The sequence below is a fragment of the Piliocolobus tephrosceles genome, chromosome 8, assembly GCF_002776525.5.
Source record: "Piliocolobus tephrosceles isolate RC106 chromosome 8, ASM277652v3, whole genome shotgun sequence".
Classification (NCBI taxonomy): Eukaryota; Metazoa; Chordata; class Mammalia; order Primates; family Cercopithecidae; genus Piliocolobus; species Piliocolobus tephrosceles.
Genome location: NC_045441.1, coordinates 116,692,373 through 116,720,096, shown reverse-complemented (window position 1 = coordinate 116,720,096; position 27,724 = coordinate 116,692,373). Strand labels below are relative to the sequence as shown.

Below are 27,724 nucleotides of genomic sequence, written 5' to 3'. Positions count from 1 at the left end.
GGTGATTCCTCAAGGATCTAAAACTAGAAATATCATTTGACCCAGCAATCCCATATACCCAAAGGATTATAAATCATTCTACTATAAAGACAAATGCACACCTATGTTTATTGTGGCACTATTCACAATAGCAAAGACTTGGAACCAACCCAAATGCCTATCAGTGTTAGATCAGATAAAGAAAATGTGGCACATATACACCATGGAATACCATGCAGCCATAAAAAGAATGAGTTCATGTCCTTTGCAGGGACATGGATGAAGCTGGAAACCATCATTCTCAGCAAACTAACACAGAAACAGAAAACCAAACACTGCATGTTCTCACTCATAAGTGGGAGTTGAACAATCAGAACCGATGGGCACAGGGAGGTGAACATCACATACTGGGGCCTGTCGGGAGGTGGAGGGCAAGGGGAGGGATAGCATTAGGAGAAATACCCAATGTTGATGATGGGTTGATGGGTGCAGCAAACCACCATGGCACACGTATACCTACATAACAAACCTGCATGTTCTGCACATGTATCCCAGAAGTTAAAGTATAATTTTTAAAAATGCATTTCTAAACACTATTTACTTAAAAATTTTAACAAGTGTAAAATATACAGAGAATTATGCACAATCACATATGACAGCTCAATGATTTACCATAAAAGGAACATAGCACCATCACACAGTTATTGGAGTAGAACATCAACAATTGCCCAGAAGCATTTCTTGTGATCTTTTCCAATCAATTACTGCCACTGTCTTCTTCCTCACAGGAATAAAACCATTCATTAGTTTTGTGGAATCATATAGTCTATGTGTAGAATTATACATTATCTGTATATTTTGTGTTTAAGTTCTTTTATTCCACATTGTTTTTTTTTTTGATTTCATCTATTGTTTTGTGTAGCCATACTCTTGCATTTTCATTGATCATATTCCAGTGTATAAACTTAATGTAATTTATCCATTCAGTTGATGAACGTTTGAATTGCTACAAAGTTTTTGGATGTCACGAATAAAGCTTCTGTCAAGGTTATTGTACCCGATTTTGGTGTTTATGTGCATACATTGCTGGTGTGACATATACCTTAGGAGTAAAATTACTGGGTCAAAAGATAGTGGCATCTTCAAATTTAGTAGATAATGTCAAAACAGTTTTGTACACTCTCATCAGCAATTTATGAGTGTTCCCATTGCTCCACACCCTCTCAATGGGAATTCCAAATCAGCATTTGGAATTGTCTTTACTTTTAGCCATTCTGCTGGGTGTACAGTGGTATCTCATTGTGATTTTAATTTCCATTTTTTTGTTAGTAAGTTTTGACATATTTTCATATTTTTTAACTTACAGAAAATTTTAAACATATGCAAAATAAACAGAATAGTATAATAAATCTTCCTGTACTTATCACACAGCTTCAACTGTTATCAACATTCTGCTGTTCATTTTTTTTTTTTGAGATGGAGTCTCGCTCTGTCGACCAGGCTGGAGTGCAGTGGCGCCACCTCGGCTCACTGCAAGCTCTGCCTCCCGGGTTCAATGCCATTCTCCTGCCTCAGTCTCCCAGTAGCTGGAACCACAGGCGCCCACCACCACGCCCAGCTATTTTTTTTGTTGTTGTTTTTTGTATTTTTAGTAGAGACAGGGTTTCACTGTGTTAGCCAGATGGTCTCGATCTCCTGACCCTGTGATCCTCCCGCCTCGGCTTCCCAAAGTGCTGGGATTACAGGCGTGAACCACCGTGCCTGGTCAACATTCTGCCATTCTTGTATCATCTATATAGCCACTCATATCCACTTCCACTCTATTACTTTTTACATTTTTAAAGCTAAATTTGCATACATTGAAAAATGTTAGTGGTCCAGTTTTAACAAACGGATACACTTATGTAATCAACAGCTGTATTATCTTCCCCTAAAATTCCCGTGTCCCATACTCCCTCCCCACCCAGTTTAATTAATTTTTGCTTTGTTGAATTTCTGCACAGGGTAAGAAATCTAGTGTGTTTGAAACACAAAGTGTGTGAGGTTATGGCAGGACCAGGTATAATAGTATTTTTTTGTGTACTGTATTTTAGGTCCTGCTGAGTGCTTTCTTCATTAACTGATTTCTCAAGAGAGGGTCTCACTAGAGTCATAAAACTTGTGAGTGATGGAGATAGGATGCTCAGATTTTTTCTGACTCCAAAATACAATCTTTGTACTAATGCTTTTTGTTGATTTGACTTATTAGTCTATGCAGTTGGCAGTCAAAAGGGATTTTGAAATGCAGAGTAACGTCGGGTTTGTTTGGACTATAATTCTGTTGATAGTGTGGAATATTGGAGTGAGGCTGAGATCAGTAGTAGTAAGAGCACAGAGGTGTTTATGGCAATGGTTCAGAGGTGAGGTTTGGGACTAGAAGACTGATGGTGCATATGGAGAGAGGAAACTGTATTTCTTAGGTCTTTTTGAAGTATAACCAATAGCTTATGGTTCCAGGTTAGGTGTTGGGGATAAGTGAGAAGAGAAACCTTGTAAACAGGTAATTCATTACTTTGCATCTTTCCAGATGCTCCTCTCTATACCTCCAAGGCTTCTACCTTTGGTGCCCAAATCGATAGCAACACTGTTGTTAAAATCTGGAAGGAGAAGAACAGGTTTGGTGAGAAGATAAATTCAGTTTTGGTCTGGCTAATTTTGACGTGCCTGGGGAAATTTAGATGGTCTTATGGGCAGTTACAAATAGAATTGAGAGGCTCTAGAAACAGGTCTGACCTGGAGATAAAACTTTAGGAATCATCAGAATATATATGTAACTGGAAGCACAGACCCTGGACTCAGATAGATTTAGGTTTAAAGATCTAGGTCTAGCTCAGACACCCATTGTCTGTTTCCTTATTGGTAAAATGGGATAATATCTAACCCAGGATCTTTGTAAGGATTTGATGGAAAAATAAACAGCACTTAGCATGTTGTCTGAGTTCAGAAAGTGACAAAATTATCATTGGCTATTATTAGATTGCAATACAGCTAATATTTTTATTATTATTGTAATAGCTAACTTACTATAACAAAAACCCTTTTTTCCCCATGTAATTCGCTTAAATGCTACATGAAATGCATTTAAATGAAAGATCTGTAAGATATGGTTTGATAGCCACAAGGCAGCATGGTACATGCATCATTGTGTCATTTGGTTGGCAAGACCTATGAGTGCCTTTAGCACAGGGAATGGAAGATACAAAGCCATGTCAGCAGTTTTCCAGTAGGCAGCTTACCTCCAGGGTAGCAACCCAGTTATATCCACTCCCCACCCTCCTTAAAACAAGCATTTTAGGGAAAGGATTATCTTCGTTTTTCATGTTATGTTGTTTGCAAAATACTTAGGTGTTATGTTCTACATAATTGATAACAGATCAACAATCTAATATTTGTCCTTCTAAATCAATTTTTTCCATGACCTTTCTACAATCTCAGACCCTATCTTGGCTCATAATTTGATTTCTGCATCATTTTGGATTTAGTTATGTGTGGTAAAATGCCACATCATAATCAAAGCTATCAAAATCTGGACCAGAGTACACAGGTCCTTTAGGAACTATAATTGCTTCCACTTGATGTTAGGTTCTTATGCTGTGTTTTAGTGGGATCTGCTTAAAATAGATGGAAAACTAAGAATGAATCTTAAAACAACATTTGATGAGAAAAACAAGTTCAGCAAGAAACTTAAGGAATCACCAAAATGTATTTATAGAAGGCCACCAGACTGACTCAGTCAGTTGTAAGAATAAGTCTGACTAGTGTTTCCTTGTTTTACTGTTCTTAAAAAAGCATTAAAAAAAATCAGCAGCTTTAATTAGCTAGTATTATTTTCAAAATAATTATATATTGTGAGAGATTAAATGTGAAAATCATCACAATAATTCCTCCTATTCCTGAATGCATATTCTTTTGCAATGTGATTTTGCTGCTTCTCCCAGCAAGAGGCAAGTCTGAGTGTCTACTTCCTGAATTTAAGCTGGCTCTTTGACTTGACTAACAAAATGTAGTGAAAGTGTTGTCATATAAATTCTGAACTGAGGGCCTCAAGAAATCTTGTAATTTCTACTCTCTACTGGCTTGGCATGCTGCCACTGTATGAGGAAACCCAGGCTAGTCTCCTTGAGGTTGAAAGGCTACAAGAAGAGAGGTCCAGCCAACAGCCAACACCAAATACCATGTGACTGTACCCAGTCAAGCCGCTAGATGACGGTAGCATCTGCGTGGGTCACCCTAGACAAGGCCAGCCCAAATTATTAATCTTCAGAATTGAGAGCACATAAAATGACTTTAAGCTACCAATTCTGGGTGGCTGTACAGCAATAATATGCCGTATATGTGTATGTTTGTATGAGAGAGAGAGAGTGTTCTCTCACCTTGAGGACGAGAGAATTTTAAACTATAAAATGGATTTACATTAACGATTACAATGTACTTCCAGATTTTTAGGATAAAAAAGTAATGTGTCACCTAGGTTGCTGCAGTGAACAATGAAAGGGAAGGCAGATCATTGTTTTGGGATGGTTTGTGTGCATTGTTTTTAGAGGTAGGGTGATAATTCCAGATGATGTCTAAGGTTCCCTTAAGCTCTAGAGCCCTGTGAAATTTCAATTAAATTCTTGTAATTTAGCAACTCATTTCCACTTCATGAACTTGCACATAGCATTTTAATATGCAATACCTTTCACAACTGGCAGGATCTACTGGCTTGTCTTTCACATACAATGTGAACCAAAACAGCTATGGCATAGTGAAGGTAGCATAGTATAGACAGTACAGTGTGATGGCTAAGTTCACGAGTTCCAGAGCCAAACTGCTTGTGGTCAAATGATGGCTCAGCTACCTATCAGCTGTAACCTTGGTGTATTAGTCCATTCTCACATTGCTATAAGGAAATACCTGAGACTGGGTAGTTTATAAAGAAAAGAGGTTTAATTGACTCACAGTTCTGCATGGCTGGGGAGGCCTCACTTACAATCATGGCAGAAAGCACCTCTTCACAGGGCAGCAGGAGAGAGAATGAGTGCCAGCAGGGGAAATGCCACATGCTTATAAAACCATCAGATCTCATGAGAACTCACTAGCAGGAGAACAACGTGAGGGAAACCACCTCCATGATTCAGTTGCCTCTCACTGAGTCCCTCCCACAACACGTGGGGATTACAGGGACTGCAATTCAAGATGAGATTTGGGTGGGAACACAGCCAAATCATACCACTTGTTAAGTCATCTAAACTCTCTTTACCCCAGTTTTCCCACCTGTAGAATGGAAGGATAGCAAAACCTCATTAAATTGTTGATAGGATTAAATGAGCTAATAATGAGTTTAAAACATATTAACTATTCAATACATGTCAAATAGTAGTACTGTTAATTAGAGTAGGGAGTAATCTAGTCTAGGTCCTGACCCCAAGTTCCTACTGACTGGCACATTACTTAATCTCTCTGGGTCTCAATTATTGATTCTTTCTTTCTTTTTTTTTTTTTTTGAGACGGAGTCTCACTCTGTTGCCAGGCTGGAATGCGGTGGCGCGATCTCGGCTCACTGCAACCTCCGCCTCCCGGGTTCAAGCGGATAATTTCATTTTTATAGATATGTTTAATATTTGTTTTACCCACACGCACATTTAATCTTGACTCTAATTCTAATCTTTCAAAGATTGTCTAAACTTACTCGGTTAGCAAGCAATTTTGAGGACTCTCTCCTACTGATCACTTTGCATTAGAATATAAATAACAACACTACATTTGCTCATGAAACATACTGTTGTGTTTTTTTTTTTTTTCCTCACACCTGGTCAGCAAACAACTGATATATCTGAAGCAAAGCTTTTTCAGGGTTAGGGCAATTTAGACTTGCATATTCATTTTTAAGCCTATGATAAATATGTTTATTACATAAAAGGAAAAGATCCTCTGAAAATGCAGAAAATATTTTACCTCACATTTTACCACTCAAAAGATCTCCAATATGATATTTTTATGTTTCTTTCAGTCTTTTTTCACTGCATTTTTTGGAGTGACATTGCGCTTTATTATTGTATACCATTTTTCATATGATTACAGCCTTCTTACTGCGTTTCAAAATCAATTTTTCTGCTTAAAGTTTTATATGCTTAATTTACAAGTTTTGCAAAGTATACAGAAGAATAAAGAAAATAAAAATCGTTCATAATTGCACTGTTACAGCCCACTGTTAAAGTATCACACTTCAAAATACTTCCTTTTTGTTGCTTAAGCATATCCTTTACAACTAAATTTTATACAAAATGTGATTTTTATTGGTTGCATAACACTATCACAGAAGTATCATAACTTATTTTACATTAATTTATAAACTGTGGCATTTCATATTTTAGTTTCACGTTAAGTGATGCCTCTCGACTATTGGACCGATATATATGATCCAATATATGGGACTGGTTAGTGTGTGTTTAAGAATCATCTTTCTATCCCTTTCTTGTCATCCCCTATAATCAAGCTGCTGCAATCCCCGGAGACCTAATGCAAACGCTTCACCTCCTGGACCCAAGCCATCCACCACCGTCCCCCACCCTCTGCCTCAGCCTCTCATGTAGCTGGGACCACAGGCACGCGCCATCCTGCCCGGCTTTTTTTTTTTTTTTTTTTTTGGTTGAGAGGGGGTTTTGCCATGTTGCCAGGCTGGTCTTTAACTCCTGGGCTTAAGCGATCCTCCCGCTTTGACCTCCCGAAGTGCTGGGATTACAAGCACCAGCCACTGCGCCTGGTTTTTAAAGTAACAAATGTATTAATTTACAAACTTTCCTTTGGATTTTGAAAACTAAACTTTTTCTCTTCTAAACAAAGTCTATCTACTAAACTTCAGTTTTTCTAGGCACAATGGCAGCTTAAGTTGGACCAACTGGAAAGGTTTTCAGTGGATCTTGGGGAATATCGGAGATAAGGCGAATGGGCTTTATTCTCTTAAAATTTCCTGACCGACAGAGGACACATATTTGCTTGATGTCACCAAGAGCAAGAATTACATTCCAGGAGCTGGGAGGAAAACGACGGGGGCGGTTCCCTCGCCCCCAAGAAGCGGTCCTCGGTTGGCAGAATTTGACAGATGACTGGGATCTTCGGGGATTTTCCAAGCAGGATACGGGCGCAGAAGAGGAGGGAAAGGGCGTGAGCTCACGTGACCCAACTCCACTTTCAGGTTCGAGGCGGAGCTGCCGGGATAAATACCCATCTGCTACCAGTAGATGCTTTCCCTCCCTTGTGCCTGATAAAACAACCCCCAAGTTCCGGGAGGCACGCTTCGAAAATTGTTGGCAAGAAAAAAATAAGTTCAATTTTTGCCATTTAGCAATGCACTGACAGCCTTTTACGGATCATCACTCCTTACGGCTCATACTTCTGCTCACCGCTTCCTAACCCCTCTCCTAACCCTCCCCGAGTTTCAGTTCCACTGAACAGAGAACGCCGAGAGCAACAGTTCAGTGGCGGAGCAACCCGTCTCCGTGGGCGCGCACGCCGCACCGCAAACCTCACACCTCACCCTGGGCTTCGGCTCTCGGTCGGCCCGAGACTCCGGCCGCGGCCCTGGTGTTCCCTGCCCCGGTTTCCTCCCCTTGGACAGAGCCCTCGCGCCCGCGGACCCGGTCCCCTCCCCACTGGCCGCAGCGGGTACAGCGCGTCCCCTCCCCACAAGCGGGGGCGCCAACCGGGCGCATGCGCGCGGCGCTCCCGGGCGTGCCGGCCACACTCCCCCCACCCACTCGGTGAGCTTGTCACTTCCTGCCCTCGCCCCATCTCCGTCCGGGGTCAGTCAGTCGCTCCCTGTCGCTGCCGGAGAGTCTCTGCTTCCCCCTTCCTACGCGCTCCGCGGCGGTAGCTCGGGCTCTCCGGAGGAGGGGACGACAGAGAAAAAGAGACTGACTTAATAAAGTTTCCTGAAACAACAACTACCACCGAAAAGGCCCAAGGTGGGGGGAGATCCCCATTCTTCCCCGCCCCTCTCCTAAAGCCTGAGGGACCGTTGCAGGTGGAACGGCGCTGGAAGGACCAGGGCTGCGGCGGCAGCCGTTGCCCCAGCGAGGGGAGCCTCAGGTCCTACCCGCTCCAGTTCCGGCTCCTTCGGTGGCGGCGGCAGCTGCTGCCGGGCAGTTCCTCCTGTCAACTGCCTCCGCCCGCGCGCCACCCGCCTAGCCACACAGCGCGGAGGACGCCGTAAGCCGCCGCCGCAGTCGCCTCGGCCCGCGGAGGGACGTGGTGAGCTGTGGCGCTTCCGCGTCAGCGCCGGCGGGGACTCTTTGGGAACGCGTCGGGCCCGAGTCCCGGTTCCCTCGCGTGGTCAGCGGAGGCTGCGCCAGGTGGGGCCCGCAGCCGCCCCCCACGCCAGGCTGTCCCCGCGGCTGCCCGGCCTGCCTGCCTTCCTTCCGCCCGCCGGCCCGCCCTAGGAGTTGAGTAAGTTGGGCGCACTTGGTTGTGGGAACGGGGTCTCCGCCAGGGAGACCCCAACGCACGTGCGTAGCGGGAGGGCGCGGCGTGAGCCCGCAGTCGGCGGGAGCGGCACCTCCGTAGTCCCAGAGCCTGGCGGTGCCCGCCGCGCTCCGCGCTCCCTCTCCGCGCGCCCGCCCGGGACGGTGAGGCCGCAGCCGCCCGCGCAGCTGGCCAGGCCTTCGCCCTGCGCTGCGCACCCGAGGCTGCGTTTCCGGGTAGGGCGATGAACCTGTGTGGGGAGTTTGGGCTGCAGAAGGGTTTGTGCGTCTTTCTGTTTTCTTTTCGAGAGGGAGGTACGGGTCCGTGGAGGGAAAACGGATGGCTGATGATGGGAACGTATCTGGAAAATGCAACCAGTACTCCCCAGGAAGTTCAGGGCGAGTGACGGGTTTGTGCTTCTTTCAACAGCCACGCCGCAATGAAGAGCTTCTTACAGTGAAAGGAAAGTAGGTCGAGTCCACTGAAAATGCCTTTAAGGGACAAATACTGTCAGACTGACCACCATCATCACGGATGCTGTGAACCAGGTAGACCCCTCTTCGTCCCCAGTTGTTTTGCCCTCCATCAGAGCCACTCTGCCTTCTCTTTCTTTCTAGTTTTTTTTTTTCCCTCCTGCCCCAGTAGTTATTCTTAAGCAGGCTATAATATTCCCCAGCATAAGCCAGTTATGAAGCTAAAAGCTTGTACAAACAAGAGGTCTCCCCTGCTTGATCCCTTAAAAAAAGTACTGCAAGTGTCACCTTAAATCATTTCCACAAGATCAGTCGCTCAGTCTTTTTTCTTTCTCTTTCAAGGCATCCTCCAGTTAATATACTCCTATGGACTGTAAGTGTTTAAAACTGAGGAGAAAGGAAAACGTAGAATACTAGATTTGTTGTCTTGAAATTGTTTCACTGTCCTTAGGCATTTTTATCAACAAGTAGTTCTGAAAGTCTAAAAGTGAGTTTAGTTTGGGTTTTAAAAGTTTGTTGAACTCATTGGGAGAATCAGGTTTTGCTAAGTGCAACCTTTAAAAAAATTTCTTGGGCAGAACATATTATATTGCAAAATAAAAGAGAAATCTCTTTTTTTTATTTAGGTAGAATACATAATTATTTCCAGGGTATTTTATGGAATGAAACTTGCTTTAGTTGAATTAATCATGTGAAAAAGTTGTTTTTCGGAGTCTCATAAGGAGTACTAGCAAACTTTAATTTGATAAACTTGATATACTGTTGACAAGTTTTTTCTACCTAGAACTTTGATATGCTTTATGGCAATCATTAAAAGGTATAACTTAAAAGGGAATCATTGAATGCATACCATCACTAAATCAAATAAAGACTGTGCTCTTCTAGTTTAAAGGCAGATGTTTATCATTATTTTTGACCTAAAAGTTATCAGATTTTTAATACATTTGAAGCATTTAATAATTGCTTTTTGTTGGAATATTTTAACTTCACTTATATGCTTGGATTTTATCACAGTAGAGTTCCTTTTAGGTAATTTTCTGATTAATGAAAAAAAAATATCAGAAGAAGGGAAGAGCTTCCTTTTTAAGAAAACTTTGCTACAGATGAGGATAAAATTCGTACTGCAACCCTATCTCTACTGTATTTTGCTGAGATCAGTAGTAACTTACCTCTACTAATAAAACAGGCAATCCTTGGATGGGATCCAGTTTCTATTGAACTGCTTTAACCTGTTTAACTTTCAGGACCCTTTCACACTGCATGTTTTGTGTATTTGAACTGCAGATATATCACTTACGTTTTACTGATGTTGAATGGAGTTTGCTAGTTTTGAACTATACAGATGTGAATGCCATTTAACCTCATGTTCCACTGACCTTTTCGTCTAGATTTTTTTTTCTTTTTTCTTAGAACACTTCTAATCATTGAAATTGAATTAGTTAATGAAACCATCTTATTTAGGAAGAAATTTATTCGATCATTCATTTCTTTAACAAATTGTTATTGAACACCTATTGAGAGCTAGGCACTGTCGAAGGCAATGGGGATATCAGTGGTGAACCAGACAGATAAGGTCCTTTTTTTATAAAATGTTTGAGTGGGAAGAGATAGACATAAAGAAGTAAACAAAGAAGCTAATTTGTGATTATACCTTTTTTAGTATGTTCTGGTAGTGGAAGTTTTCTGAAGACTTTAATGTCTTTTAAAGATATTTTCTAGACTTGAACTTTTTAATATGTATTGAAATGTTTTTGCTTATTTTTTTTTTTTCCTCCCCAACTAGCAGGAACTCGGATAAAATTGTATTAGTTTAAAATTTTCATCATCTTTTACTAGAAACTTTTTCCATGCAGGTTAATTTTCAGACTTATCACGTCAACAGTAGTTACTGTTTCCTTGCCTTCTTAACTTGAATCAAACTTTCTGAGAATTTTGTTGAATGAAAAGCTAGAAGTTTGTTAACTTATAGGATAGTTCACTGTCATTATTTCAGGGGAAGGTATATGCTGAGTGGGTAGGACATTTCCAGGACTGAAAGAAATACGTTGTAGTGTGATAGCTTTTAAAAGAGCATGTCCACAGATGGAGGGAAGATGACATAAAGTTTAATAAAAATCTGTCCACATTTGGATTATGAATACTGGGTGAGTCTCCAGAGGCGATCGGTATATTCCTGATGAGGCCATTCTGCCTTGAAGAGAGAGGTCAATTTATAGTGAAGGGTGGCACTATAACTCTGACGGTGTATGTGTTTTCTTAGTTATATTTTAAGATTTTATTAATAGAAATTTCCAAACCTTCAAAACTAGATGATATGAGGAACTTGATGTAACCATCACACAACTCCATCAGTTGTTGTTACATGGACAATCTCTTTTCTTATATGTTCTTTCCTCCCCTCCTCCCCCAATCACTCTCTTTACCTTCCACCTACTCTCTCTCCCCCTAGTATTTGTAAGCAAGTCCCACACATCGTAAGTAGAAGAATCTTTTAAGGGCCTTGTTTTAAGGGAGGAGAGACTCTTACAAAAGTCAGTGTTACATTCTGGGAAGTGTGTTTTTGAAAGAGTATAAGGAAAGATGTTCTGAGGATTTGGGTTTTTTGGTTGGAGAAAGTTTTTTTTTTTTCCCTAAATGGTCATGTAACCTGGGTGGGTCTGATCTTGGGAGGATGATAGGATATGTAAGAAGCAATTTTATAAAGTATTAATATAATAAAGTTTTCTAGAGTTGAGTATGTTTTCAAGTGAAGGAAGAATTGTTTCTTTAGAGTGGGAGCTACACAGATGTGTATACCAAGTGGTTGTGTCCAGGCACAGCTAAGCTAATCCCGGGCTTATTTTGAATGTTATCTCAGGATGTGTATGTGTTCTGGTGGTAGTAGTGTTCTGAGGGTGATGGGTAAGAATATTTTGCTTTAGCTTTAAAATGAGGTGCTGTCATGTGGAAGTGGAAGTTGCTGTATTTTATATAGAAGGTTTTCTGGAACACATTTGTAAATGAAGGAGCTCTAAGGAGAACCTCGAATATGTTTTTCCCAGTATCCATCCCTTATTTATTTTGGTTTTTTCGTTCTCCAATTCTAGAATTCTTGTAACTGACAGAGGGAGACTTTGAAGCATTTAGTTTTTTACAGTTGTGTGGGTTTTCACCCTCTTTTTTGTAGTTATCATTTCTTTTTTGTAAGTAGTTACCAGTTGCTATAATGTACAAATAGGATTGTAGTTATCATTTCTTTTTTGTAAGTAGTTACCAGTTGCTATAATGTACAAATAGGAGAAATCAATTTATTCAAGTAGATGATACTGGTCTGTTTACAAACTTCTGTTTTCCTAAGAAGTTTAATTCTCTTTGATTTTGAAAAAAGATTTTTTAGTTTTTGGTGTCAGGAAAGCAACTGATGGATACATGTTGATGATAGTGATGGTAGAATGTTTATTGAGCACTTACTATGTCCCAGGTTCTGTTTTAAGCAGTTGACCTGCAGTAGCTTATTTAACCCCTATACAACCCTGTAATTTAAGTACTTTGAAAATCTCTATTTTAGATCTGAGAAAAGAGAAATCAGAGAGTTTAATTTGCCCTAATTGTATCTAGTAAATGGCAGAAAAAGAATTTAAACACAGACAGTCCAGGTCTGGATTCTTATGTTCTTAATCACTGCAGTTAGTGCCAATGTCAGACATTCTCAAAATGAGTGTGTGTGTGTTCTTAATTAATCTAAAATACACCTAAATTAATTAATTAATTAATTAATTAATTAATTAATTAATTTAGAGACAGTTTTGCTGTGTTGCCCAGGCTGGAGTGCAGTGGCGTGATCACAGCTCACTGCAACCTCTCTGCCTCCCGGGCTCAAGCGATCTTCCCAGCTCAGCCTCCCAAGTAGCTGGGAGTACAGGCGTGAGCCACCACGCCTGGCTAAGTTTTGTATTTTTTGTAGAGATGGGGTCTTGCCATTTTGCCGGGCTGGTCTTGAACTGCTGGGCTCAAGTAATCCTCCTGCCTCAGCCTCCCAAAGTGCTGGGATTACAGGCCTCAGCCACTGCACCAGGCCACGTGTCTCTTAAAATTGGGGAAAATTTGCTTGATGAAATGAGTTGGTCCAAAACATCATTCTTCTTGTTTGTGTACACTGAGCACTAAATTTGAAGCATAAAGGAGAATCCAAGCCTGTGTCTATATACATAATACAGTAGGCTAGTTTAGCCCCCTTATCAGAAAGCTAAGTACTGTCCAAGCCTAAACCCTGAAGCAAGAGTAGCACATATTGTTGGAATCACCCTTCATTTCTCCTCACCCTAAGCGGATGGTCCTGCGTTACAATGGTCATAGTTGAGTAGAACATTATAGCATATTTAAAAAAGAGATAATTAAAATGGTCAGTTTTTCTCCATCACAACCGTCTCTATTTGATAACTGATTAAGAAACCCAGTTTTCCTTTTCTTTTGCCTTTATTCATATTACTGTAATTTATTATGTATCTATACTACTAATCTGAGAATCTTGGGAATTAGGGATATATAAACCTCTTTATGTAAAAATGAAATTTTTAATTTTTAAAATGGAAAGATTATTTTTACTATTGTAAAAATGTGTCCTTTCTAAAATGCATACTTCTAAAAACCAGACTCTGAAGCAGCATTGAAGTGTGAGGCAGAAAGCAAATATTATCCCTGAAAATCCACCCTAACAGCATTTGTACATATATACAAATATATATTAAATTTATATATTTCTGCATGTACCTATGTACTAATGTAAATAGGATCATATTCTATAACCTGTGTTTGTTGCTTAACAATTATTGCTATGCTTTGTTGTGAATATACATAGAACTAGCTTATCCTTTCTAACAGTCATGAAAAAGTCTGTTTTATGGACATTTCATAGTTTGTTTAATCTGGTCACTATTAAGAGACTTTTAAGTTGTTTGAAATTTCTCTCAATTATATACAGTGCTGCAGAGCACTACAGTGAACATTATTCTGCATCCATCATTGTGCACTTGTTCAGTTATTTCTTTAGGCAGTGATTTTTGACATTTTGCTCATAAATATCCAGAGTTATACCAGATTATCCAAAGGATTTTGGAATGGTTTATAAAGTGTGGCTAGGCCACCATTGCCTTAGAATTTTGATTAAATGTAGTGGTTCCTCTTTAAGGGGAATAAAAAGGCAAACATGAAGAATGTGTACTAATTAATACCAAAATAGTAAGGTCTTTGTATTGAAACCTAATATCTAGCCTTAAGTGGCCTTAATTTAGCCTTTAATGGAGAATAGTTTTAGTTTTTTTCTCCATTGTTTCATTTTGCCTTCCAAAGATGATGGTTAATTATATGTATATCTACATATTTTATATATGTGTGTGTGTGCGGGCAAAAGTGTGATTATCCTTAATGTAATTGTAGAAAGCCATTGTTTTACTTTAATAGTAAATGATTTAAATAACCCTTTTTTTGTGGGGATTGGGGTGGGTGTTTGTCTTCCATGTAGTTTATATCCTGGAACCTGGAGATCCTCCTTTGTTACAGCAACCACTACAGACATCCAAATCTGGTATTCAACAAATAATTGAGTGCTTTCGATCAGGTATGAATGTTTTAGGATATATTTTTCAATCTTCACATAGTAGTTAAAAACTACCTAGAAGTCCTTAGAAGTAATTTTTAAAAAAACATTAAAATGTATATGTTGGCTTTCTTTATAGAATATTTAAAATTTTCATATTTTAAAAAAGTGGATGTATAAATATGGACTTGATCTAGAGATTATTCTTCAGTACTATATATGGTATATTAATTTTAAAATATATTTGTTTAGTATGATTTAAAGAGATACATTATGTGGTGTATTTTCTGGTAAAGCACTTCTTAAAGATCCATTGATATCTTGTGGCATGTTTTGTGTAAACTCTCAAAAGGCAGTAAATTATTCTGGGTGTTCATGAGCTTTGGTATAGTAGATTAGTCAGAATGTCTGAGATGTCACTTGTTCTAGATTAATCACCTTATTTATGTTTATGTGATTCGCCTTCTTCTCCCTAACCCTTGAGTTTGTGGAGTTTTGGTATCTTTAATAGAGCACAAGATAGAAGAAAGACAGTATTCCCGCCCTGATATCTTCAGATATATTTGCTTAGATTTTATTTTCGTTAGCTGATAATAAGAATTAGCTTTATAATAAATATAATTGTGTAATTGCAATCCAGTGTTTTAAAATAGGTGTTACTTACAACATGTAAAATGATTGGGAACTGTTAGCACCCCTATGTTATCAGTAAGATGTTAGGTTGCTGTGATTCCTATAATCCACTTGGCCACCCCTTCTATATTTATTTGGCTTCTCTGACATTGCAGACTATTCACTCAAATGTGAACAAGGAAATAAATATGACTGATGAACACTTAGAGGATTAGAATACCTCATCATTATTTTAAATCTTAACTACCTTAATGAAAAATTTCTGAGGTTCAAAGGAAAAAATGATTCATATGTAACTACTTGTTTTGTATTCATGAGAAATTTTTTGAGATGCTTGTTTCTAAATTGTTATAAAGGGGGAATCATATATTTGCTTTACTTTAGGATTCTAAGAAATAGAATCTAAATTAAAACATTTATTTTTTCTCTGACTCTCCAAAAGATCCATTTCTTAGACTTTTCATCTGTAGTACTCATGGCTTTGCTTTTATCTATATTTAATTTATGAAGTATTGAGTGTATACCAAGTGCCTATCCTTATATTGGATGGTGGTATAAACTAGTTTAGGGATTTTTTTGTTGTTTGATTTTTACTTTTGATAATTGCGCTTGACTAACAGATAATTTATAGGTCAAATTTTCTTGTGATAAGTTCAATTAAAATAGAATTTTACTTATTAGGGACAGTATATTTCTGGCTTAACAGAAAAAATTGTTTGTTTTAGCTACTTTTAGAATAGAGTTTTAAAGGGTTTTTTTGGTTCTTTCTCATACCATGGAAATGAGAGCAATAGCTTTTCATATTTAGTAATATTACTTGTTATAGGTTTATTTTTTAAAATTCTTAATTTGGAATTAATGAAGTTATACTGTGTTAGTTTATTATAGTGTTTTTTTAATTAAGAAGTTAGAATTAGTTAAGTCATAAGTGCTTTGACTTGTTAAAAAACTGTCTTTTCGACAAGAACGTGTACCCAAAAATCTGTGTGGGTACAGAATTAAAAAAGATTTTTGGAATCTTTTTTAGAAGGCAGATATTTAAAAATTAAATTAATTATTTTCTTATTGTGTTGTGATCATATCTGTTCTCTGTTTTCTGTCATATTTTTACTCCCTTAGCTAAAGAAGTGAGGCAGTGAAACAGGTAATTTGAAATGGTACAATTACAAAGCCATTTTATGTTGATATTTTGAATTGCATTCCTTTTAAAATGATATCAGCAGATTTGCCTTTTGCGTTATGTTTTATTCAGACAAATTCTGAAAATACTATTATTTTAATTTTCTGAGTACACAACAGTTTAAGTTAGAGGTGATTTAGAAATATGCTGAGAGTGGTACAAAGAAACTAATTTTGGATTAAAAAAATTATTTTACTTCATTACTGTATCCTGTAACTAAGAAATTTTAATATCTTCAAGATAGTAATCTCTTGCATTTCTGATTAATCTAATATCTACTATGGTAACCCTTCTTTAGCAGTAAGGCATTTAAGTTGATACTAAAACCTTGGGAGAATGGTACGGAAGTCTGGACTGTATAATTTGGGGACAAAGATCCCTTCTAGCTCTGAGGCTCTGTTCTTCCTATTCCACTCTACTCCCAAGTACACCCTCAATGACTCATCTATTTCTAGACTCTTCCCATTACAATTAGGTCACATACATTGCATTTAAAGAACTATCCTGGTGGTGCTATATATCTTTGACAGATATTTGAAGATAGAACCCTGAAGTCCATGCTTTTGCTCTTGTTAACCTATAGAGTATAAATCAGTTAAGTCATAACGGTATAAATCAGGTTGAACAGTAGTAACATGTTAGGTTATCTACCTTTATCTTCAAGCTCAGATAGTTATCTTCAGCTGCTGTATCATCTCCTTTTATGTCTCACCTTCTGCCTACACTGGGCTGTCTGTGACCAGGTATTAATTCCTATGCAAGCTGGAAGTTCATAAAAGGTTCTGTCTTATGAAGGAGTTGACTCATTTTTAATGTCCACCACTCTGTGTGTGCTATACTGACTGCTTGACCGGTTTTAACCCATCCTGTTTGCCTGACACTTGAGCTTTTGCTTTGAACTATTTTCTTGGATTGAAATGACAAATTCTTATGGACTTCTGGTATCCCTTTATTAGTCTGCTTAACTTGCAAATTTAAATTAAATGAGTTTTTCTTTTTATAATAAGTAATACATGTCTGTGATTTTAAATAGTAAAGTACAGAAGGGTATAGAGGAAAAAATAAGTTTCTATACTATTCAGTTCTTCAGTTCCCCTTTGCTCAGGCAGCACTGCTACATCATTTATGTGTCTTCTTCCAGAGACCTTTTATACATATACAAACCTATATCCCTCATTTTCTTCTTAACACGAACGGTAACTAACTCTGCATACTCTTGTGTACCTTTGCTTTATTAACTGTAGAGTCAACTATTGTTGATATTAGTCCATAGATAGATGCCTCATTTTTTAAGAAGCCTGTGTGTTTTGCAGCTATAGGTTTTCCTGTTGGAAATTCCTGATGATTGGCTGACTTGAGACCTGCTGTTTGCTCTGAACCACTGGTTTCTTGTGCTACCTTGACTGTGCCTTACCCTTTGTGTAGTCTTGCTTTGGCTGTGTTGTCCTGCTAGGATCATGTTTGTAATTTGATGTCTTCAAATTTCCCTCCTCTCTATAACACTTTCAGTTTATCTTCCTTCCTCTTTGACCTCTCTCCCCAAACCAAAACAAAATTTTAAATAGCAGATAAAAAGTGTACTACCTTTACATGTCTATTAAATGTCTTTTATGTGTTTATTAAATTGGTTTAGTTGAGTTCAGTATTCTTTCAGAATCTCTTAGTTGTCTGCTAGAGGCAAAGGAACTATGGAATGCCCCTATGGTTAGACAGAGAAAAATGAGGGGAGAAAAGAAGGATAATAATTTTGTCTGGTATTCAAGACTGGTCTTTAATATGAAGCTGACATCTTCTTTTTAAATTCTTGAAATATATAGTATTGTAAGAAAAGAAATATATAATTTGTAGAAAAAAGATTCTACATGTAGAATATGTTAGAGTAGTATGTGCGGGGAACTCTTTTTTTGACTCAGGGAGGAATAAATTGTAACTTTAATAGTATGGTAATGAAAAATGAGAATTAGCTTCATGTGATGTTTGCTGTCATTATCTTTCTGAATTTGGGTTTGGTCATTTAACTTAGGCTTTTTCTTTTTTTCTCCTTGAAACAACTTTAATTGCAATTAGTTTAATCTCTGACTGAATGGTGATACTTCAGTCCTGATTCTGAAGGCAAAGCGTAGGGTGGACATGATTTTTCTGAGGTACATGGGAGAGTGCAATACTTATGATGGCTTTTTCTTTTTTTGTTGTTACATAGCAGTTATAGGAAATTTAAAATGGGACTTTTTTTTTTTTTTTAATAAGAAAAAAGTAGATTTGGTTTTCCTTACATTCATTTTCAAAGCATGTCATCTGGTGTTACGTTCCCAAGACAACAGCTGTTTGTATTGATCTGTGAGTTTCTCAGTGGGGGAAAGACTGTATCTTTCATATTTCCAGTGAGTAACAGTGTACCTGGTATTTAATATGTGCTCAATAAGTGTTTGTTAGATTAAACTAAAAGATTCCCAAAGTAGGTGCTGCCCTAAGATAATTTTATTCTACTTACAAGTTTATTGTGGTATGTGGCAGTGCTCTATAATGAACACACATATATATATTTTTAACCAACCCTTACAGGTGATAGTTTTAGGACAAAACTTTCAATTTCTTAAGTTTTCTTTGTATCTTTGATTCCTTATGTTAAGGATGATCAGTAAGAAATTTCCTTCAAGAGTTGTGATGAGGAACGTACATTTATTTGCTTGCAGTGTTTGGATGATATTGTAATTAAGTGGTCATCCTAAAGAAGATTGAGTTTATGTTTGAGCCAATAGTAAGCAAGCAGTATACCATTTAAGAAGTATTCTTGTCATCACTTAAAATGGGCATTGACCAAAATGTCAGTGCATTAAGAAAATGAAACCTTATCTTTGTCTAGCATAGAAGAGTTAGAATTAATGTTGTCATATTGTAATGTGACTGCCATCCAACCTAATGTAAAATTGAATACTGATTCCTTTTGAAAACATATTTTAAACATTTTCATCCGTACATGCAGTGCACTTGCTATTAAAGAATAACACAAGATAAACCCTTGATGAAGTTTAAGTAGTTTTTGTTGAGCATCTATTATGTGTGAAAATCTGGAATATACAGTCATTAATCTTTAGCTATCAAAAGCCTTTCCTTTGGAGGGCTGGATGTTTGAAAGGTACTGATCTATGTAAGCAGTAAGTGGTGATTTCTAAGATAATTTAAAACCCTAAGGCAAGAAAGAGAGCAATATAGGAAAAGAAGAAGGAAGTCAGCGTGGCTATCTGTTTCTCAACATCAAGAGCTGTGGAGGTACTTTATGTTGCTGTCTAGATGACCATGTCTGTTGTCTCAGGTGACAGGAAGTTTTAGCTATTGACAGAGGCACTTACAGTTGGCTGTGTCCAGTTGTAAGTGAGCAGAGCAATCAGAAAATTGTAGCTGACTTTGAATAAAGTCATTCTGTCTCCATGGGGGAAAAATAACAAAATCTTAAATGGTGACTAAAACTAAAGGAAAAACTTTTATTATCTCTGTTTGTGGACTGAGACACACCTTATTTTTCTCATTTGTTAAATATATAAGTGGAATTAGAAAAGTTTTAAAGTCTCATTTTTGACTCCTCAGTTAACATAGATTATAAAAATCTTATTTTTAGAGAAGGTTTTTTTTATACATAGAGCTCTGTAGTATTTCATTTAGCAAATGTCAGTCATACGTTATCCTGAGGGCTGGAGTAACGGTGAGCATCAGAGATATCTTCTCTGTTCTAATCTTCCAGTTTAATGGGGATATGGAAAAGTAATTAATTACAAAATTGTGGATAAGCTAGTATAGATGTCTAGGGTGCTATGAGAGTGTAGGTGAAGGATTTTTAACAAACAAACAACAACAACAACAAACAGAAGAAGTTGATTATTGAAGGCTTCCTGGAGGAAGTGACATCTATGCTGGGATCTGAAGGATTATTAGAAGTGAATCAGATCAGGAAAGTGGGAGAACGTTATAGTCAGAGAGGATAAAACATAGGTGAAGGCCTGAAAAGTGAGGGAAAGGAAACATTTGGTGTATCTGTGGACCTGAAAGAAATCTGGACTGCTTGGATCAACAATAACACACACTTCCTCTCTCTCTCTCTCTCTCTCTCTCTGTGTGTGTGGAGAGAGGGTGGCGGGGGTAAGGGGAAGCATTTGTGATTGATAATTAAGATTGATTAGTTAAGGTTAGAGGCAAATACTTTTTTTTGGATGTTTATTGAGAATAAATATACAGTCCCTACTGAATATAACTAACTGAATAATTAGGACTAGTTAAGAAATTTATAGCCTCTTTATTTTTCTGTGATTGAGAAGCTGGTAGGCAAAGTGATATGTCTGATTTAGGGATGCAGTCTTATATTTTACACTTGACTATTTTTTATGTATAACCTCATGTTGTTTACAGACTGATTATGCTTTAAATTTGCAGCCATGTACATGTATCCTGTTTAAATCTTAAGTTGAATTCTTAAGTTAAACCTAATTGACATATTTTGGTGTTCCTCTTCAATCTTTTTTGACTATCCTTAAAGGCAAAAATGAATCTGTATTATGGGTCTGGCAGGTTTTGTAGTTTAGAATCAGTGTACAAAAGTTTCCTGTTTTCTTCCCACTGCTGCTATACTCACCTACACTTCCTGAGAACTATATATAGGTCAATTAGAGAGGCTGAACCAAAGCATTTTCTAAAATCAGTCTACCTCTCATAGTTTGTCACTCACTTATGAAGTTCTATGAACTAAAGATATTAGCAGTCCATTGCCAGGATATTTTGTAATGTGAAATGGACTTCAGAAATATATATATGAGAATTTACTTTTATGTAAAGAAAAACACTCAGGCTATTCTCTGAATCTTTTTAAATTTATATTTTCAGATTTTGTGGTAATAATGACTAGTGGAGTAAACATAGATTTGGATTTGGGAAATGGTAGAAATTATTTTATTCTATACATTTTTTCCAGTAGATACTCAAGTATATAATTTCCCTGGGATTTAGGTTCATATTTTCTTTAATAATTCTTCAACTTAGGTTTGGTTAGGTTTGTTCTATTTTACAACATGAGTAAACCAAAGTACAAAGATTATAAAGCTTTTTAAGGTCACAGAAGTAGATAATATCAGATTTGGAATCTCTCAAGACTTAGTAAAGTTGTGATAACCTGGTAACTTTTTTGCAGTAGAATTTTGAATGCTTGAATCAACAATAATTCTCTCCCCTCCCCCGCCGTGTGTATGTTGGGGTGGGGAAATGATTTATCATCGTTTTCAAAATGATAAAATACACTTCAAAGATTAAATGTAAACAGATTGCAAAAGATTGAATCCGATCTATTTAACTTTTTTTTTTTTTTTGAGGCAGAGTCTCGCTCTGTCGCCCGGGCTGGAGTGCAGTGGCCGGATCTGAGCTCACTGCAAGCTCCGCCTCCCGGGTTTACGCCATTCTCCTGCCTCAGCCTCCGGAGTAGCTGGGACTACAGGTGCCCGCCACCTCGCCCGGCTAGTTTTTTTTTTTTTGTATTTTTAGTAGAGACGAGGTTTCACCGTGTTAGCCAGGATAGTCTCGATCTCCTGACCTCGTGATCCACCCGTCTCAGCCTCCCGAAGTGCTGGGATTACAGGCTTGAGCCACCGCGCCCGGCCCGATCTATTTAACTTTTATAGACCCTACTATATTAATTATTCTTCTAAGATAGTTGATACTCTTTAGTAGTCCCAGTGCTTATTAAATGGTTAAATGCTTCTTAAATGACACAACACTTTGCACCTCGACAGTCTTAAGGATATTTTTCAGGGTACTTGGGTCTTTTTCTGTTAAAGTCAATATATTGTCATTTAAAAAAATTTTTAATTTGAGGAAAGTAAAGGTACATTAATTAGTAAAGTACTGCAGATCAGTTTTGCCACCTTACCTGTGGCAAAGAGCTGTAGGAAAATAGTGACTAAAGACCTTCCATTTGTGTTTTATTTCTGATGGATGTTTTTATTTAAAAGATCGGGTGCTTTTTGCCATTTATTTTTTCTCTGCCTAAAGATATTCTTTCGTAGTACTTAGATTCCCTAGATTAATAGCGTTTCTTCAACAAATAGTTTTTGAGCATTGTAAGAACTGAATACGTTACGCTTGTAAAGAAGGCTTATTCTTGGCTGCTTTGGAGTGTATAATCTAGTAGAGAAGATAGGCATTAAACTAGTAATTACATCAATAATTAATTGTAATTGGGGTGTTTTAAGGGAGAAAGGCTTTGAATGAATTTATAGTGCCGTCAAGAGGCGTAAGCAAAGTTCAAAATTATGTCTCACTATGGACAAAGATTCTCTACTTTGTAGAGAATCACGCTAAATAGCCATAATCCCATGCTGGCCCAGAACCTGAAGTAATTTGAACTGAATTTAAAAAGAAAAGTCACAGGCAATCCTGTCATACAGTTTTGACTTTCTTTAAGGAATCAGGGGAAAATGTATTGAAAAACTCCTTGCTTACTTCCTTATACAGAAAAGAGCTTGAAAGAACCAGCCAAAAAGTTTGCCAGGGAATAATGGGGGAACATTTAATTTTTCTGCCCTACTCCAAATCTGTTAAATCAGAACCTCTAGGGGAGGGCTATGTACATCTTTATTCCCAGCTCATTGTAATGATTAACCTCATGTCGGAACCACTGCCTTGGGATATATCAAGAATTAATTGGCTACTGAAGTGGGAACGAAGCATCAATTTTAGTTGTCCTGATTTCCAAGTGATAGTAGAGTTTTGCTTAGAATTTAGTCTATAACGTAGTTCTAAATATACTGTGGTAGAAATTGGCAATGCCTATATTTTGTTTTCAAAGAGTAACTACACTTTTGGTCTGTCAACAGTGGTTGTCCAGTTTAAAAGGGCATGTTAAAGTTACCTTTTGTGTTAAGTTTTTCTTTTCTTTTTTCTCTCAGGAACTAAACAACTTAAGCATATTTTATTAAAAGATGTGGACACTATTTTTGAATGTAAGTTATGCCGCAGTCTCTTCAGAGGATTACCAAATTTAATTACCCATAAAAAATTCTACTGCCCACCAAGTCTCCAGATGGATGACAGTAAGTTTTTTTCATATATTCAGTTATACATTTTACAGCTAAGTATTCTTATACTGCAACTATACATTTGCATTAAAAGGGTGTCTAGTTACTGATAATTTGATAATGATGTCTAGTTACAGATAATTTTTAGGTGGAGATGGAGAATAAAATTAAATACTTAATGTTACATTCAGTTTCTTAGGTACTTTCATATCAATGGTTTCCACTTGGGTTTTCCTAAAGATGACATTTAAGAGGTGAGATTTAAGAGGATATTTGTTTGTATTAATATTGGATATTGTTTTAGAATGTTTATATGGGCCATAAATAGATATTTCTTTTTACTCCTTTTTTCTTTAACAATTTGCAACTAGGTGTGATTGATCGCTTATTTAGATTTCTCTTAAGTAAATGATAAGGTTGGGAATAAAGAACAAAGAATGAGGTAAATTTGTTCGTTTCTTGGGAATGGTGGAGAGCATCAAAAAGTCTTTATTAATCTTCCTAGTGTTTTCTAGGTCTTGATTTGAAGATCAGTTCTGTTCTCAGAAAAATTTATATAAGTCATTTTCTCAGAAATTACATTATGTTACAGGCTAACTTGAGATCCAGTATAACTTTATGTGATAAAGGCAGATAGCAGACTAATATAAAGTCTTTCTGGAATAGAATGTTTGTTTTGAATGCAGTATATTGTCTTTGTGTGATTAAGCTGGCAATATATCTAATGGTATTTTTTTCTTTAAAGAATTAATGTAAATTAAAAAATTCAATATTGGGTTACCTTATTATTTCCTGTTTAGGGATTTAACTCTTTGTTGATTTGCAAAATATAGAACTTACTTTGTCAGTCTGATACCATAGATGCATTGTGGATTCTGTGCATTTTTCAACTTAACCTTTTTGGGATCGGTATGAAATGCAATCTCCAAATAAGTATGGCTTTAATTATAATGAAGCTGGCTTAAAGTATATTATAGAGCATTGATTAAATAAAAATTTTATATTTACCTGGAAATTTTTCCTACTACTATTTGATCTTACTATTCTCTCATTGAGATATAAATTAAAAAGTAGTCTGTAGAGATTCATTCCAAATCTAAACTTTAAATTAAAATACTAGTAGAAAATTAGTTTGACTTTAGGTAGTTATTTATTTTTTAGTTGTAGAGTTAACTTATAGAGTGAAATGGATAAATTGGATTTGCTAGATTATTGTGCACTTGTCTTGGCAATACTCATTCTAGAAATACTTTTGTGAAAGTATTTTTCTTATAGACACTACTTTATTCATCTCAAAAAACAGATGAATAGACTAGAAGAGCTATAATGAATCACTTCCTGATTGGTATAGATACCAGATTTGGTACTAAATTTGTAGCTAGATTTTAGAGTAGTAATACGTGGAACCCTAACCAGTGTTAGACAACTCTGTTACGATAGGACAGTCGACTGCTTGTAGAGGGTGTAATTATTGTACAAGGAAATAAAATTACCTATGGTTTTTAAATAAATCTGTATAGTTTTAATCATTTGTTTTAGTAAAATTGAGTCATGTTAAGAAGACGTGTAATAGGACTGAGTTTAGCAAATACTTCTATACATCATCCCATTTATGTTTACGTATTTGCTTACAAATCTTTCATTTTCATAAGATGCTCAAATAGATTAGATTAGACTATTATGGATTAAGCTAATAGGAATGCTGTTATGTTTTCTAAAAAATACCATTTTTGTTTATGTAGTAACATTTTTCATGCTGTTTTATCAATCTTGAGTTATGAGAATTTGAGTTGCCTTTGCTAGTCTAAAACGTTCAGACTAAATATGAAATATCATTATTTAGGACACTTAAGTGCTTATATATTTTATATTAAGTGCATTTGAAGCAAAAGTAGTCCTTCAGATTATATATGTTCCTTAACGTTTTTGTGTATCATGATGAGAATTTAAATTAAAGGAAATTTTAGTTTAATACTAGTTTTTGTCTTTGTAGAATATTGAAAAGTAGATAATGCTCTTATAAAAATAAACTGGTAATATAATAGATTCTGAGATAAAGGTTCGTATATCTTAAAATATTAGAGGGCTAGAGCAGGCTAATTACTTCAGATTAAAATGTTGTTTTTTCCTTAACAGACCTTCCTGATGTAAATGATAAACAAAGCCAAGCCATAAATGATCTCCTAGAAGCCATATATCCAAGTGTGGACAAACGAGAATATATTATTAAGCTAGAACCCATAGAAACTAATCAAAACGCAGTGTTTCAATATATTTCGAGGACTGATAATCCTATTGAAGTCACAGAGTCAAGCAGTACTCCTGAACAAACTGAAGTTCAAATACAGGAAACTAGCACTGAACAGTCAAAAACAGTACCGGTTACAGATACAGAGGTGGAAACTGTAGAACCCCCTCCTGTTGAGATTGTTACAGATGAAGTTGCACCTACATGTGATGAACAACCTCAGGAGTCGCAGGCTGACTTGGAAACTTCTGACAATTCTGATTTTGGTCACCAGTTGATATGTTGTCTTTGTAGAAAAGAATTCAATTCTAGACGAGGTGTTCGCCGTCACATTCGAAAAGTACACAAGAAAAAGATGGAAGAACTAAAAAAGTACATTGAAACACGAAAGAATCCAAACCAGTCCTCTAAAGGACGCAGTAAGAATGTTCTAGTTCCATTAAGTAGGAGTTGTCCAGTATGTTGTAAATCATTTGCTACAAAAGCGAATGTAAGGAGGCATTTTGATGAAGTTCATAGAGGACTAAGGAGGGATTCAATTACTCCTGATATAGCAACAAAGCCTGGGCAACCTTTGTTCCTGGATTCTGTTTCTCCTAAAAAATCTTTTAAGACTCGAAAACAAAAGTCGTCTTCAAAGGCTGAATACAATTTAACTGCATGCAAATGCCTCCTTTGCAAGAGGAAATATAGTTCACAAATAATGCTTAAAAGACATATGCAAATTGTCCACAAGATAACTCTTTCTGGAACAAACTCTAAAAGAGAGAAAGGCCCTAATAATACTGCCAACAGTTCAGAAATAAAAGTTAAAGTTGAACCAGCAGATTCTGTAGAATCTTCACCCCCTTCCATTACCCATTCTCCACAGACTGAATTAAAGGGAACAAATCATTCAAATGAAAAAAAGAACACACCGGCAGCACAGAAAAATAAAGTTAAACAAGACTCTGAAAGCCCTAAATCAACTAGTCCGTCAGCTGCAGGTGGCCAGCAAAAAACCAGGAAACCAAAACTTTCAGCTGGCTTTGACTTTAAGCAACTTTACTGTAAACTTTGTAAACGTCAGTTTACTTCCAAACAGAACTTGACTAAACACATCGAGTTGCACACAGATGGAAATAACATTTATGTTAAATTCTACAAGTGTCCTCTTTGCACTTATGAAACTCGTCGGAAACGCGATGTGATACGACATATAACTGTGGTTCATAAAAAGTCATCTCGTTATCTTGGGAAAATAACAGCCAGTTTAGAGATCAGAGCTATAAAAAAGCCTATTGATTTTGTTCTAAATAAAGTGGCAAAAAGAGGCCCTTCGAGGGATGAAGCAAAACATAGTGATTCAAAACATGATGGCACTTCTAACTCTCCTAGTAAAAAGTATGAAGTAGCTGACGTCGGTATTGAAGTAAAAGTCACAAAAAACTTTTCTCTTCACAGATGCAATAAATGTGGAAAGGCATTTGCCAAAAAGACTTATCTTGAACATCATAAGAAAACTCATAAGGCAAATGCTTCCAATTCACCTGAAGGAAACAAAACCAAAGGCCGAAGTACAAGATCTAAGGCTCTTGTCTGGTGAGGAACAGTTACAGAGTTTTGCTTTTTTCCCCCCATCGAACTAAAAAAAAAAATCATTTGACCATAATTTATAGCTGGTTCCATTTTAACACGTTTGCTTCCATATATCTCATGACAATGGGAACTGCAAGAGTAATGTGCATATTGCATTTACCTCTTCAGTGACCTTTATTCCAGTGGCTTGGGAACAAAAGTTAACTTCAGAACTTATCTTCCACAGGACAATGCAATTAGTTGTAGGTAGATGGCACAGGGTCAGTGCTTTCCTTTTAATGTTGTAAAATATATACGTTTATATTGGCTTATGTTTACAATAGAAGTCTTCTGTTTAACTAACTTTGCACAGGTTTAATTTGATTCAGTGACTTAGTCTACTAATTAATGAATTGTAGGAAAGTTAAATATATTAGAATGAACTTGTGAAGGCGATAATTATAGGAAAAAATATTTTGAGGCACTGTAATTATTGTAAAAATTATCTGTGACGGCTAAATAAAGTGCTGCACTCAGAAAAAA

At 36.9% G+C, this 27,724-nt stretch overlaps 1 protein-coding gene across 3 annotated transcripts in view; it reads left to right on the top strand.

The window, feature by feature from the left end:
* Nucleotides 1-7,715: 7,715 nt before the first annotated feature.
* Nucleotides 7,716-27,724, top strand: part of ZNF800 (zinc finger protein 800) — a 52,605-nt gene continuing 32,596 nt past the window's right edge. For 2 of the 3 annotated variants that reach the window (XM_023223504.2, XM_023223507.1), the window contains exons 1-5: nucleotides 7,716-8,445; nucleotides 8,890-9,008; nucleotides 14,434-14,529; nucleotides 23,248-23,391; nucleotides 25,513-27,205. In XM_023223504.2, coding sequence (XP_023079272.1) covers nucleotides 8,948-9,008; nucleotides 14,434-14,529; nucleotides 23,248-23,391; nucleotides 25,513-27,205 — 1,994 coding nt within the window. In that variant the 5' untranslated portion in view covers nucleotides 7,716-8,445; nucleotides 8,890-8,947. The remainder of the gene's footprint in view (nucleotides 8,446-8,889; nucleotides 9,009-14,433; nucleotides 14,530-23,247; nucleotides 23,392-25,512; nucleotides 27,206-27,724) is intronic. The other variant, XM_023223505.3, reaches the window with a different exon arrangement.